At 42.3% G+C, this 12,262-nt stretch overlaps 1 protein-coding gene across 2 annotated transcripts in view; it reads right to left on the bottom strand.

Annotated features, from left to right (window-relative positions):
* The window catches only part of AP3D1 (adaptor related protein complex 3 subunit delta 1), a 72,489-nt gene that overhangs the window by 23,471 nt on the left and 36,756 nt on the right, over nt 1-12,262 (bottom strand). For both annotated transcript variants that reach the window (XM_090028073.1, XM_090028074.1), the window contains 6 exons: nt 9,754-9,803; nt 7,116-7,165; nt 6,566-6,614; nt 4,179-4,324; nt 1,370-1,518; nt 1,047-1,277 (listed from right to left, as the gene is read on the bottom strand). In XM_090028073.1, coding sequence (XP_089884199.1) covers nt 1,047-1,277; nt 1,370-1,518; nt 4,179-4,324; nt 6,566-6,614; nt 7,116-7,165; nt 9,754-9,803 — 675 coding nt within the window. The remainder of the gene's footprint in view (nt 1-1,046; nt 1,278-1,369; nt 1,519-4,178; nt 4,325-6,565; nt 6,615-7,115; nt 7,166-9,753; nt 9,804-12,262) is intronic.

Genomic DNA, 12,262 nt, shown 5'->3' with positions numbered 1-12,262 from the left:
ATCTTCCTATTAAAATATCCTCAAGTTACAAGCTTTTATTTTTTAATATAATTTAATCTAGCATTTAAATAGTCAAATGAGATTCCTTTCATCTTCTGTATTGCCAAGAACAAAAGTTCAGTTACACTTCTGCATGGCTCTGAAACGGAACGGAACTAGGCAAGTGAATCTGTTGTAGCACAAGCAGTAATAAAATACAAGTTGCACTCTGCCAGTCTTTGTGGTTTTAATCTTCTCATTTTTCCCCACTTACAAAGCTCTTTTCCACTACTCGTTTAAAGCTACACAATGGGGAAACTAGCCAATTACATACACAAAATGCTGTCAAATGCAGAAAGCAAATCAACTGAAGAGGGAACTATGTTATCGCCTCTTATATTCCTGAGATTTAAATTGCGTTTTCATTTCAAAGCATATCAAGTTATTGGAGGGACTGTACTTGCTGCCTCTGCTACGCAATTTGAAACTGGAGAAAAATCAGAGACCTACACCAGGATGATCAGGGGAAAGGAAAGTCAGTCTTATTTAGCCTGGCAAAACAAAGGTTGAGAAAGGATGTGGCTGTCTTCTATGTATACACATCTAGGGGTTTAGCACCAAGGAGAGAGAAGGTCTATCTAAGATAAAGGACAATACTGGCAGAAGAACACTTGGGTAGGAACCAGCCATGAGTAAGTTTAACTGAAACTCAAAAAGTTTCTGACCCTAACAGGAGTGAGGCTCTGTAACAAGCTTCCAAGAAGAGCAAGATAACTACTTTTAAGATGGAGCCTGATCAGTTAATGAAGACATGTGTTTGATATGGTTATCTGTGACAGCAGAGGAGTAGACTCAGTGACACATGAGATCTCTTCCAGTCCTACATTTTATACACCTAAGCCTTAAGAACACACCATTCCTTACTTCCTGAGATGGCATATACATCTCTCTCTATATATATAGATGCAAGAGTAGCCCAAACATAGTTCCCATTTTGGCTTGAAACAGCTGAATTAGTCTGATGGGAAAGACAGAGGTCACTTAAAAAAAATACCATTTACACTTACTCTGAAAACTCCCCACATATCCAGGCAGCAGCATAAAGCACCTCACAGATCCCATTCCTCTGGGTGTTGCTGGCTATTAGATGGGCATTGTCTAGAAGCATGGCCATCTGGGAAACCGCAAATTTACGAATAGCTTTAACTCTGATAGCTACATCCAGCATCTGAGCTGCTATGAGATGACCATGTCGAGTACCTTCCAAACGAGTCAATTCTACCAGGATGCTGATGTACCTACAGGAGGTGGAAGTGAAACATTCTTAATAGCAGGAAAGCAAGGAGCACCACCACTGCTTCTTTCAAAGTGAACAGGTAAAAGCACTGACCATTCAAAGTTTGTGATGTACTGATAATTGGATTGGCTACATATATCTATGATTTTGGTCAGCAACTCGTCCCTATATGTTGTCCCTTCAGCTTTATCCACATGAATCATCAATTTCTTCACTATCTCCATCAAGTTCTTCTTTGATACCTGTTCAAGAGAGTTAGAAAGATGAGACAAAAAGCCTTTACAACATGCTTCCTGCCAATGTAGTTCCATCTCATAAAAGCACCTGCTATTAGATGCACCTATGTCTGCTTCTGGGTAAGCCAGATACTGGAACACAGGGAGGCAGAAATAAGTCTACAGGACTACAGTACAATTCATCTGCAGCCTGGGACAGTTTCTTGTTGAACTAGCTGAACCTCGACTTGAGTGCATTTGTTCCAGTCAAAGGGCTAAATGAATACTTCTGACTGCTTTCTTGATTTAGCACAAACTTATCAGCCCAGCACACATTTTAATGAGACCTGACAACTAAATTCAGAATTTTCATTCCCTACTTGCAAGGATGATGGTGATAAAATCTGGCTTCTGCTATGCAACCCAAGTATGAAGCTAGCTGCACTATTTCAAATGTGCCTTAATTTTCAGTACTTTCCCCAGTAACCAGTCATTCTGATCTCCCCTCAAAATGCAGCACAGTCAAAGGAGAAACTCTATAGAGTCCCTTTCTGACCTCATAGCTCTGCTCCATGCATGCACGCAGAGTTGCACTGAAGGAAAAAAAAGGCATGTTATTACTTTCTACTCTTATTATTAATGCATCACCACCACAGTTCTGCACGAGCAAACTGTGGTAAAGCTCAGAACCAGTACTATTGGCCATAATAAAGAAAGCTACAAGAACACAGTTTAATTTTCAGCTCATGATTGGAGCCTGCCATGTAGCCTACTTGAAAACTCTGAGCTGATTTGAGAGTCATTAACATATACACTCCACAGGCCCCTGGCAGATGTTAAAAAAAGGCACGATTTGGATCCGAGGTATGTTATGTTCTATCCCCAAAATTGTATGCCCTGTATATGACAGGACAACAAACTATGTTTGGAACAGGGCATATAATCCTCAGAATTAAAACTGGGCAACTGCTAGGGCTGAACCAACCAAACCAGGACTTGCAGCTGCTTCCAACCTGATCCCAAAAATTGTTGAGGGAAGTGGTATTCAACATTTTTTCCCTATTTGCAGACCCCTAAACAATTTTGAATGGAGGTGCTGACTCCTTTGGAAACTTAAAATTTTAAGTGGGGGTAGTCACGTACTTTTCATTGATCAAAGTCATCTCTTGTGGACACCTCAGACGGTCTGCAGACCCCCCAGGGGTCCGTGGAACACAAAACTGAAAACCACTGCTACAGGGGGGTGGGGCACCCTGTGTGCTGAACCCAAACTGTCCCATGGCCCAGCGTAGTGCTCAGCTAAGAAATGGGATGGGAGCATGGAGCAGTCCCGGGTGTCGGACACATGCTATGTCCAATTTAAGGCATGATACAAACCAATCACAATGATGTTCCATATTAAGTGCGATTTGCTGTTTTGTCACACCACAGATCAGCTGAACAAGACATGTTACAATGCAATTAACAGAACTGGACCATAAATATGTCTGCCAAGGCCCATGGGGTCATTTTATACATCACTTTTCAGAGTGTACCTTGGAACACAGTGACCTCCTGAGAGTTCTGTAAAGCACAGGGACCACATTGTCTCAAGCTAATCTTTTATCCTATGTTTTGTTAGTAAGTAGATGGAAAGTTCTCCAAGGAAGTTTAGGTAATATGGAACTGCTGCTAGAAATCAGAATATAGGACAGTTCCTTTTAAGGCAGCATTCCAGGAGGATGCTATACATCATTGTCTGATGAACCATCTTTTGCATAGCGTGTGAAAACAGATTTTCACATCCTGTAATCGAGGTTAATACCTGCTGCATTTTTCAGAAAAAAGAAATATTTAAAATCCTATACAATTTTGTTCAGTTCATTACTTTTGGTTTGATTTGTTACTGTAGGGTTAGCAGTCTAATTCCAAACTACCAGGAAAAAAAACAACAACTTTGATACAACAGTCTTTATTTCAGCTCCTCAAGCTTTTCAGTGTTGAAGAATGATAAAATCTGCCATGAAACATCCCACATAGATGAATTTTAGGGAGTTGAGGCTTTTCAGTGAAAGACCTTTTATATACCAAGTCATAATTATAGCCCCCTCAAAGATCAACAAGATTCTGTCCATAAAGCTGCTTAGCATACATGGCATTATTAAAGTTTTCTTGGACAGCAGCCACACATACAGATGCAGGCACACAAAATGCACACAGGCAAACCCAAGGTGCAATTCTGTGCTGTGCCACAGAAGTAGAGCACAGACGGCCAAAATGAAGGTGGTTGTGTGATAAAAAGGGGCTTTAAGCAACCTTTGTGCCCCTCCAATCCCGGGCTGCTCCATCATTTTGGTTTAATATACACAGACTTCCAGGCCTGTCCAAGTCATGTTATACTAACATTAAGGACTGAAGGGTTATCTGGAATTCTGAAAGTGTTGTATGCCATTTCCCCATCCTCCATAAGTGTGGCAAACTATGTCAGGGCATCTTCACAAAGCAGCCTTACGAGTCTTTCATGGTGCCTCCACCAGGAATTTTTCTCCACACAAATGAAGCTTTTAAAAGCTTGTGTGCATCATACTAGTCCTTTTAAACAGCATAAAAGGCATCAGAGTGGGGATCTCACTCCAAGATTTTTTTAGGGGTGTAAATAAAAGGGCCTGGAGGTGGGGGAGTGAGAGAGGATATACAATAAAACTTACCATGCCATAGAGGAGATCTAAAGCTCGGAGTCTGATAGACTCATCCTTATCATCCAAACACTGGAGAATGAGATCCTTGTGAGACTGAACTGACTTAGGGTGGGTTTTCAGGATTTTGGACATTGCTAGTAATCCCAGGTACTTCACTGTAAAAAGAGACAAAATACAACTTCTTTCCAAATATAGAAATACTGTATGGTCTTACGCAAGATTTTAAGGTAGACAAACTTTCTATTCAAACCTCAAATATTTAATAAGCTGAAATAAAAGCTCTCTGATGAGAGACAAAAGGTCCATTTCAGATTCTTTTGGCTAGCAACATCTTAGGACCCCAATTCTGCCCAAGAGGCCTTTGGGCTCTCCAACCTGAGTGGATCAAAAACAGGGCAAACCCAACCTGCCTCTCACTTCCTACATCAATTTAAAATCCAGTTGACATAAGGCTCCAGAAGAGTCAAAGAAACAAATTAAGCACTCAGAGCAATTGTCTACATGGACTCAAATGTTAAAAGCCAGCAAGCAGGAACCTCAAAGTTTGTGCTGACAGTTGTATTTAAGTAATGACTGTAGAACTATTATGCCAGAGTAGCTACAGACCTTAAAACATCAACTCAGAATAGTGCTATGTGAAAACGTGGACTGATTCATGTAGCTACCATGCAAGATTCTGACAATTTCTTCAGCCTCCCCAGGAGACAATACCAGAACCCTAGTGAAATAATCACTAACTTGTATAATTGGATCTAATCTAGCTAATTCAAGGTGACTCAACAATGTTTATCTTACTCTGAAAGAACAAGAGTAAAGAGTTCTAACTACACTGAGTGTGCACAGTGTCGTTGGAATTGCAGCTTAGAAAAGAAAACTGGCAAGTGAATTATCCTATTTGAATGGAAATCAGATCCACGTTTTCCAGTTCCCATGAAAAATTGTGGATTTTCCCCTTTAGAGGAGAAAAACCCAGATTTTCCCCTTTGAAGTAGGAAACCAGAGCTGCAGGGAGCGGGAGGAGGGCAATCGGAGGCAGGGGGTGCCATACACACGTGCACAAGTGCATGAGGCAGCCAGGCAGGGTGATGGGAACAGCCCGGCAGCTGGATACAGGTAAGACTATGGGAGGAGGAAGGGGGTTGGAGGGTCAGACCTAAAGGACTTGCACTCTCTCTGCAGAACATCATGTAAGGTAGACCAGCAACAAGAGTAGGCTTGACTCTCTCCTACACTTAAAGCTCCTATTATGATTACTAAACAGACTGTCTTCATAGATGGCAAAGACAGTCAGTTGCTAGGAAGGACTTCAAATAAAGGTAGCATTCATTTGGTTAAAATGATATTTTTAGTCTTTAAGGTGTCCTAGAAAAGTAGTGGACTACTGGACTAAGGGGGGAGAACACACATTAATAAGGCCACTGAGGAACTTAGTAAGCACTGGAATTTTTTTTTCTAGACCAATGTTGAAGATCTATCAACTGCTATCCCCGCCAGAAAATGATGTTCTACAAGACCAAACCCCTGAGTTCATGGTTATCTATGAACTGCCTTTTGAGATGGTTTACTAGTGTGGTAGGTACTGAAGAACAGGTGTGACAAATGCATCTAATGTGAGACCAACAACTTAGCACAGAGGATAGGGGATGTCCGCGCTCCTCCTTGACTGTTGACAAAAAGTTGTTGTCATACCACCCATGACTATCAGGACTGCCATTTCCAAGTTACACCAAATAAATGCTCTGAACACTACATAAACACCTGTGGACAGTAACACAAAGACAACAAGAACAACACTTACCTACTTCACAGTGATGTTATGGAGCTTAATCAAAATGTTAAATGCTGAGCTCCTGGTATGCAAATAGTTCTAACATTGCAAAATGGAATTACTACATTGAATAGGGGCCCCACTCTCCTCTGAGCATATTAAAATACTCTCTACGGATGGATAGAAGAGGTTCTTCATGAAAAAGGATTTAAGTTTTAGCAAACGGTAACTCATATTACCATATTTCCAACCATGAACAAGTCAGGTGTTCTTGTACTTCACTATTACGTTTTTTTTTATTCTATAATAACATTACTTGCATGTGCTTCCTCAGCGGAAAATGTTGTGAAAGGGAAAAAACCAGAACATTCTACTTTTAGATTTACCATATAACAAATAGCACCAATTATTCAGCTAGTTCATTTTAAAAAAAAGCAGCTGGTGGTAAGTAGACGTTTAAATGTGACACTATACAAAAACATAAAATTACTACCTAGACAATACCAGCTTTTCTTTGCAAAATACTGGGCATTGTGTAGTACTGAATAATTTTACTAGAAGTCCTTGTTGCTTTAGCCCCATCAGGATGCTTAATGAAAGCCTCGAAAGCAACAAGCAACATACTTACAGTTCTGGTCAGAATCTTCTATTAGTATTCTCAACTTCTGAACGCAGAGCTGGAGAAAAAAAGTGCAGGTTGGAATTAACATCAGTTTTGGAATATTTTGTAAAGCTATTTTTTAAGTAGAGGTCGCTCCTTATGTTAGTGTTGCCTTCAATATGTGAAAAAGCAGTGTAACCAGGGTCTGCGACTTCTGGTCTGGCAAGAGTGCATCATTAACAGGTAAGATGAAGGGAACATCGTTCTAGTGATTTTACTTCCAGTGACAGCTAAATCAAAAGCAAGAGCAAAGCATCCTAAATGGACTCAGGTTTTCAGGTGCCCTGGCCTCTCCTGCCCCACACAACTGTTAAACAAAACACAGAAGACAGGGAGAGAAGGGAAACTAAGGGAAGTTCAGGAACCTTTCTAAGAATGCACTAGACTTTAAGGGCCACTGTAAGTGAGAACTATACCATCAGAAAGCTTCTCATTCAAACATCTGGAGAGCTTCTCTCCCTCAAACCAGCAGGAATTATGTAGCAAAAACATCTAAATGAAGAAAGAAGTGCTGTACCTGGATGCTGGCACTGTGATTGGGCATCCCAGAAGACAGAGAGATCAAAACTGAAAAACAAAAAAACCCGCATTCAAATTAGCTATATTTATTTAGAAAAGCCAAGTATAAATTAAGTAAAATTTAATACACAGTAGCCAATGTAAGAGTCATAAGAAGTGGTCTCACTTTAGCGCTTTCTAGCTGACAGACAAAAATCACAGGCTGGGTACAATGTTAACAGCTATCGTGTCTCAGATCAAGCAAAGTCCCAAGACAAGAATAACATTTGACATAGAAAGGGGGAGCTGTACAGACAGACTGTTGGGGAAGCTTGGACAATGCATGCTTTCATTCTGTGTTACTCTTACTAAGGTCCTTAGTTTTTAAAAACTCTTTCCACCTAGCAGCCAAAAGACTATAAATCAGCAGGGATCCGTGTTTTCCACTTCCCATGGGAAAATGTGGATTTTCCCCTTTAAAGGAGGACAAACCCAGATTTTCCCTTTGGAGCAGGAAACCAGAGCTGTGGGGAGTAGGAAGAGGGTGATTGGAGGCAGGGGGCACCATGTGCACAAATGCAGAGACACGCACGCACACACGGCTGACAAGAAAGCCAGGCAGGGAGGTGGGAACAGCCCTGCAGCTAGATACAAAACTATGGGAGGGGGAAAGAGGTTGGAGGGCCAGGGCTTGGAGACCATCTGGGCATGCCCTTCGCAATGCATTGGAGGGATACGGGGGCTGTTTCTGCGCTGACAGCAAGGCACAAGGCTGCAGCCTGGCCATACCAGCACAGGAAGACAGAGTGGGACAGGGAGACTCAATGCTCCTGCAGCCACCAGGAGCCCCTCACCAACTGTGCCACCATAGCCACCAAGGTGAGGTGGCCCCTGCCCACCTGGCAGCAGTGGGGGCAGTGGTGGTGTAGAGCTGTGGTTCCCCCCCCCCCCCCCACACACACACACACTGTGGAGGCAGGTAGGAAGTGTTTCATCTTGGTGGCCAAGGTGGAACAGCTGGCACAGTGCTCCTGGCAACGGCATCATCTATGCCTACCCACCCACTGCCCCACACACCCACCTGGTGCAGAGGGGAGCTGCTGCCAGGAGGGAGCAAGCCTGGGGGCAGGCAGGGGCTGTGGGTCGGGAACAAAGGGGCAACGTCACTGGCTGCTCAGCACCACAAAGCAGTGGGGGAGGGAGGGGACAAAAGGGGCAGCTACAGCTGAACCCATGTCCTGGTGAACAAAGGGGGCAGGGGGAGCTCTGATTTTTCAAGTTTAAAAAAAAAATGCCAAAAATGTATAGGTATTTAGTTTTTGTTTTTTAACAGAGAAAACCAGGATCCCTGGTCACTGATGACTACAGCTGGACTTTAAGCCTACAGTTTCCTAAATGAATGAGATGTACACAGAATCCTGCTCCAAGTAATTATATGAGACCCAACCAAATTAGAAAGAGTCTTAGAGGCCAAAGCCTTTGTGTAGCTTTGGCAGTGTGCAACCCCCTGGCAGAGAAGGTGGAGACACCGTGCTTTGCACTATCACGGTGTAGACCTCTCCATAGCAACAGATGGGTCATTAGAAGGCAGACAGAAACCACCACCCTTGTTGGACACCACATTTTCTATATCACATCTTCCAAATTTGCTAAGCCACATTTATGTAGAAGTCTGCAGGATTCTATTTGGCTCATGCATAAAGAGGACCGCTGGCTTACTCTGGCAGCCTGAGAGGCAGCTCTAGGCAGATCTATGGTTTTACATCATAAGTACGCGTTAGGGTTTTGTAACTCATCATGATTCAAACGTTTAACAGGCTTTGATGAAATGTTTCTGAGAGTCTGAATTTCCCTTTTAACTACAGCAAGGTTCATCGCAGTGGGAAGTTATCTTCTTTGTCTCAGGATAGCACACTCGTATCCAGAACAGAATTCACATCGGGTTTCCAGGGTCATTCTCTACCACCAAAACTTTGCAAAGCAGAGCTGGCAGAGTGGCTGAAAAAGATGTTTCCTTTCTTCTGAGGAACTGCCTCAGGGTGCCACGTCTCTATACCACCCTTCTGCAGGATCCCATGCTTAAAATTTCAGAGCCTACTGGGTTAAAAGGGGCTGACATATAGAAAAACCCTTTACAAAGATCAGAGGACCTTAGCCAGGAGTTGGAAACAGCTGGGAAAACCCACACTGCCTTCTTTACAGGTTATTTCAGAGTAAAATCAGATCCCAACTCACTTCACAATTAAATATAAAACAATTTCACTTTAAGATTTTCTGAAGCAGACCACTGAACTATATTCCTAAAAAGACATGCTAGAAACTAAACTCCTGTTTTCAGCAGTCAGCTTTTGAAACTAGAACTATTTTAAAAATCCTAGACATTACTTGAAAGTTGGCATATTGGTTTTATTAATGCTAGCTTTTAAACTTTTCTGTACATTGAGCAAATTAGACATACTTTTTAAAAAGTGCATCTACTACCTACCGGTAATAAAGTGTTTCATTTATGTAGTGAAGCACACTGAAAAGACTGCTTAACACAATTTAATTTAGTTATAAAAAATAATAAATAGACTTTATGTAAAAGGATGTTATAAGTGGTGTTAATTGCTACTGAAGTTAATGAAGATCTTTTCTGGGTTAATTTCAGCTCTCACCTGCTATTACTGTGTTCACACATTCATACAGAAGAGACATGGCTGAGGTGCTGAAGTGAAGAAACAGAAATCAAGTATTTTAGATGAATAGAAAAAAATATAACACATTCTGAAGAGTTCTCAGCAACATCTTTGATCTAGTTAACACCTTTTATTACACAGGAAATTGCCAATCTTCTCTCTTCCCTATATACCTTTAAACTAGACAAAATAATTATTATACTCCAAGTTGTTCAGCGGTCAATTTTCACCCAAAGTGTTTAAACTTGGGGAGGCATTATTGATGGTAAAAGGCTACTTTCGATCCATATCCCTGACACATGCATCACGTTCTGCTTTAAACCATTTCTGCTCAAAAAAACCAAGGAAGTAGTAGCAACATCATTTGAGGAGGTGAAAAGGGAAGCAATGAGTCAAAGGCTCGTCATCAAGAACAAAATACTGAAATGACAATTCGATCCTTCATCCAATAATCCATGATATCCAAGGCCTATATAAGGAAGAATGTCAAAGAATCTCTCCTCCAAGACAAATCTGCAGTACTCAGAAGCTCATTCTTTCATGCATTTACTAGTATATCTCCTTTACTCACCTCTACAAGGCAATGGTCTGCTTCCCCTCGCCCCCACCTTATTTTCCCAAACTCCCAACATAAAACATCAATCTCTTCAACACCCTGCACAGGCAGTGCTGTTCTGAGGACCTCAAAAATACTTAAAGCTGATGTCCTCATTTATCTACAGGGAAAATGAGACTGAGAAGTGAAGTGATTTGACAGGTCACACAGCAGGCACATCTACATGTGGAATTAATGCAACTGAATAAACACTCCACACTAAACTGCTCCTGGGCACAGCGTCTACACAGGCACCTGGGACAGAAGCAAACTGAGCAGGGAAACCAACTTAGACCAGGGCTGTTCTGCCTCTCTGCAGCATCCAGGGGGAGCTCTGGGTTCCAGCTGCCCGAGTGCCAGGGCACACGGGGTGGGGGGGTCAGCCCCAGACTCTGGCTGGCAGTGACAGTGTGGGAATACAGGGTAGGAGGCGAGGTCAGGACAGGCAGCAGGTGGCTGTGTGTTGGGCAGGTGGAGGAGCTGGGTGGGCTGCAAGGCTCATGCAGCTGTCAAGCTCTGTGACTAGGGCAGTAACTAGAAGTGTGGCCCCCTGCTGGGCTGGGTTGACTGGGAGTAAATTGCTCCCAGATCAGCATCTACACATGTACTGCTGCACAGTAAATAACTCTGCAGTAGGATACCCTGCTGTGGACTTCATTAGTTTCCTGCAGCTTAACAACACTGCATGTGTAGATGCACCCACTATGAGTGACAGTGATACAGAAGCAGAATCCAGGGGAACAATCTGTCAAGGCATTGGGCTAACAATTCCTGAATTAGCAGTCACAAATGATACTGCAAGTGAATCAGAACAGATTCTAGCCACCCAGTATGCTAAAAACTAGGACTTTTATTTTTTGTGCAGTTAGTGGTGTGTGGCAAGTGTCTTGATGGACAGAATCATGGAAAAATAAGTCTGGAAGGGGTTTCAGGAGGTCATCCAGGCCAATCCTGCTCAGAGCAAGACCATCCCTATCTAAACCATTCCAGGCAAATATTTGTCTAACCTGAAGTTATAAAGTTCAATGATGGAGTTTCTAGCTCTGCTCTACTGTTCAACTACTCTCATGGTTAGGAAATTCTCATGGGTGAGGCTTGACTAGTGCTGAACCGAGTGGAAGAATCACTTCCCATGACTTGCACATAATGCTCCTGTTAATATATCCAAGTCTGCGATTAGCTTCTTGTTTTTTTAAAGCAACCATACTACATTGCTAACTCATTCAGTATGAGACAACTACTCCCTGGCCCCTTCTCTGCAGTGCTGCAGCCAACCCAAACCACTCCATACTTTGTATTTGTGTATCTGATGTTCTCTCCTAAGCCTAGTACTTTGCACTTTTTCTTATTGAACTGTCAACCAATGTATTTCATTTTTCTAATTTAAAATCAAGGTCACTTTGACTTTTCCTGCTGCCCTCTGAAGTACCTCCTACTCCACCCAGTTGGTGCTACATACAAATTTAGTAAGTATACATTTAGTCCTAGGTTCCAAATCATTAAGGAAGATTTTGAGTGGTATGGACCCAAGACAGACCTTTGAGAAACCTCTCTTGATACCTCCTCCCAGCAAGACACTGAGCTGTTGATAACTACTCTGAGCACAATTACCCAACCAATTATGCACATGCATTCAATTAAATGACACTAGACTAGGAAACGCCATGATTGATAAGATGGGAACCAACCAGACTTTAGGTTACAGTCCTCACAAATAATCAAATGAGTAACTAGTGTGGGAGTAGGGTGAGGAGGTGAGAGGGAGAGGGGTTACAGATATACATACTGTCCATCTCGTTGCTTTTCTTGGAGAAGTACTAAATTTGTATATTTGCCAGTGCTGCAATGAACTGAACCCTCTTTAGGTATTTGGATGCAAGCCCGCTGGCTGTT

Source organism: Crocodylus siamensis, chromosome 14, assembly GCF_052110815.1.
Source record: "Crocodylus siamensis isolate JL-2025a chromosome 14, ASM5211081v1, whole genome shotgun sequence".
NCBI lineage: Eukaryota > Metazoa > Chordata > Crocodylia > Crocodylidae > Crocodylus > Crocodylus siamensis.
The sequence above is the reverse complement of the archived record's forward strand: the minus strand, read 5'-3'. Positions and strand labels throughout refer to the sequence as shown.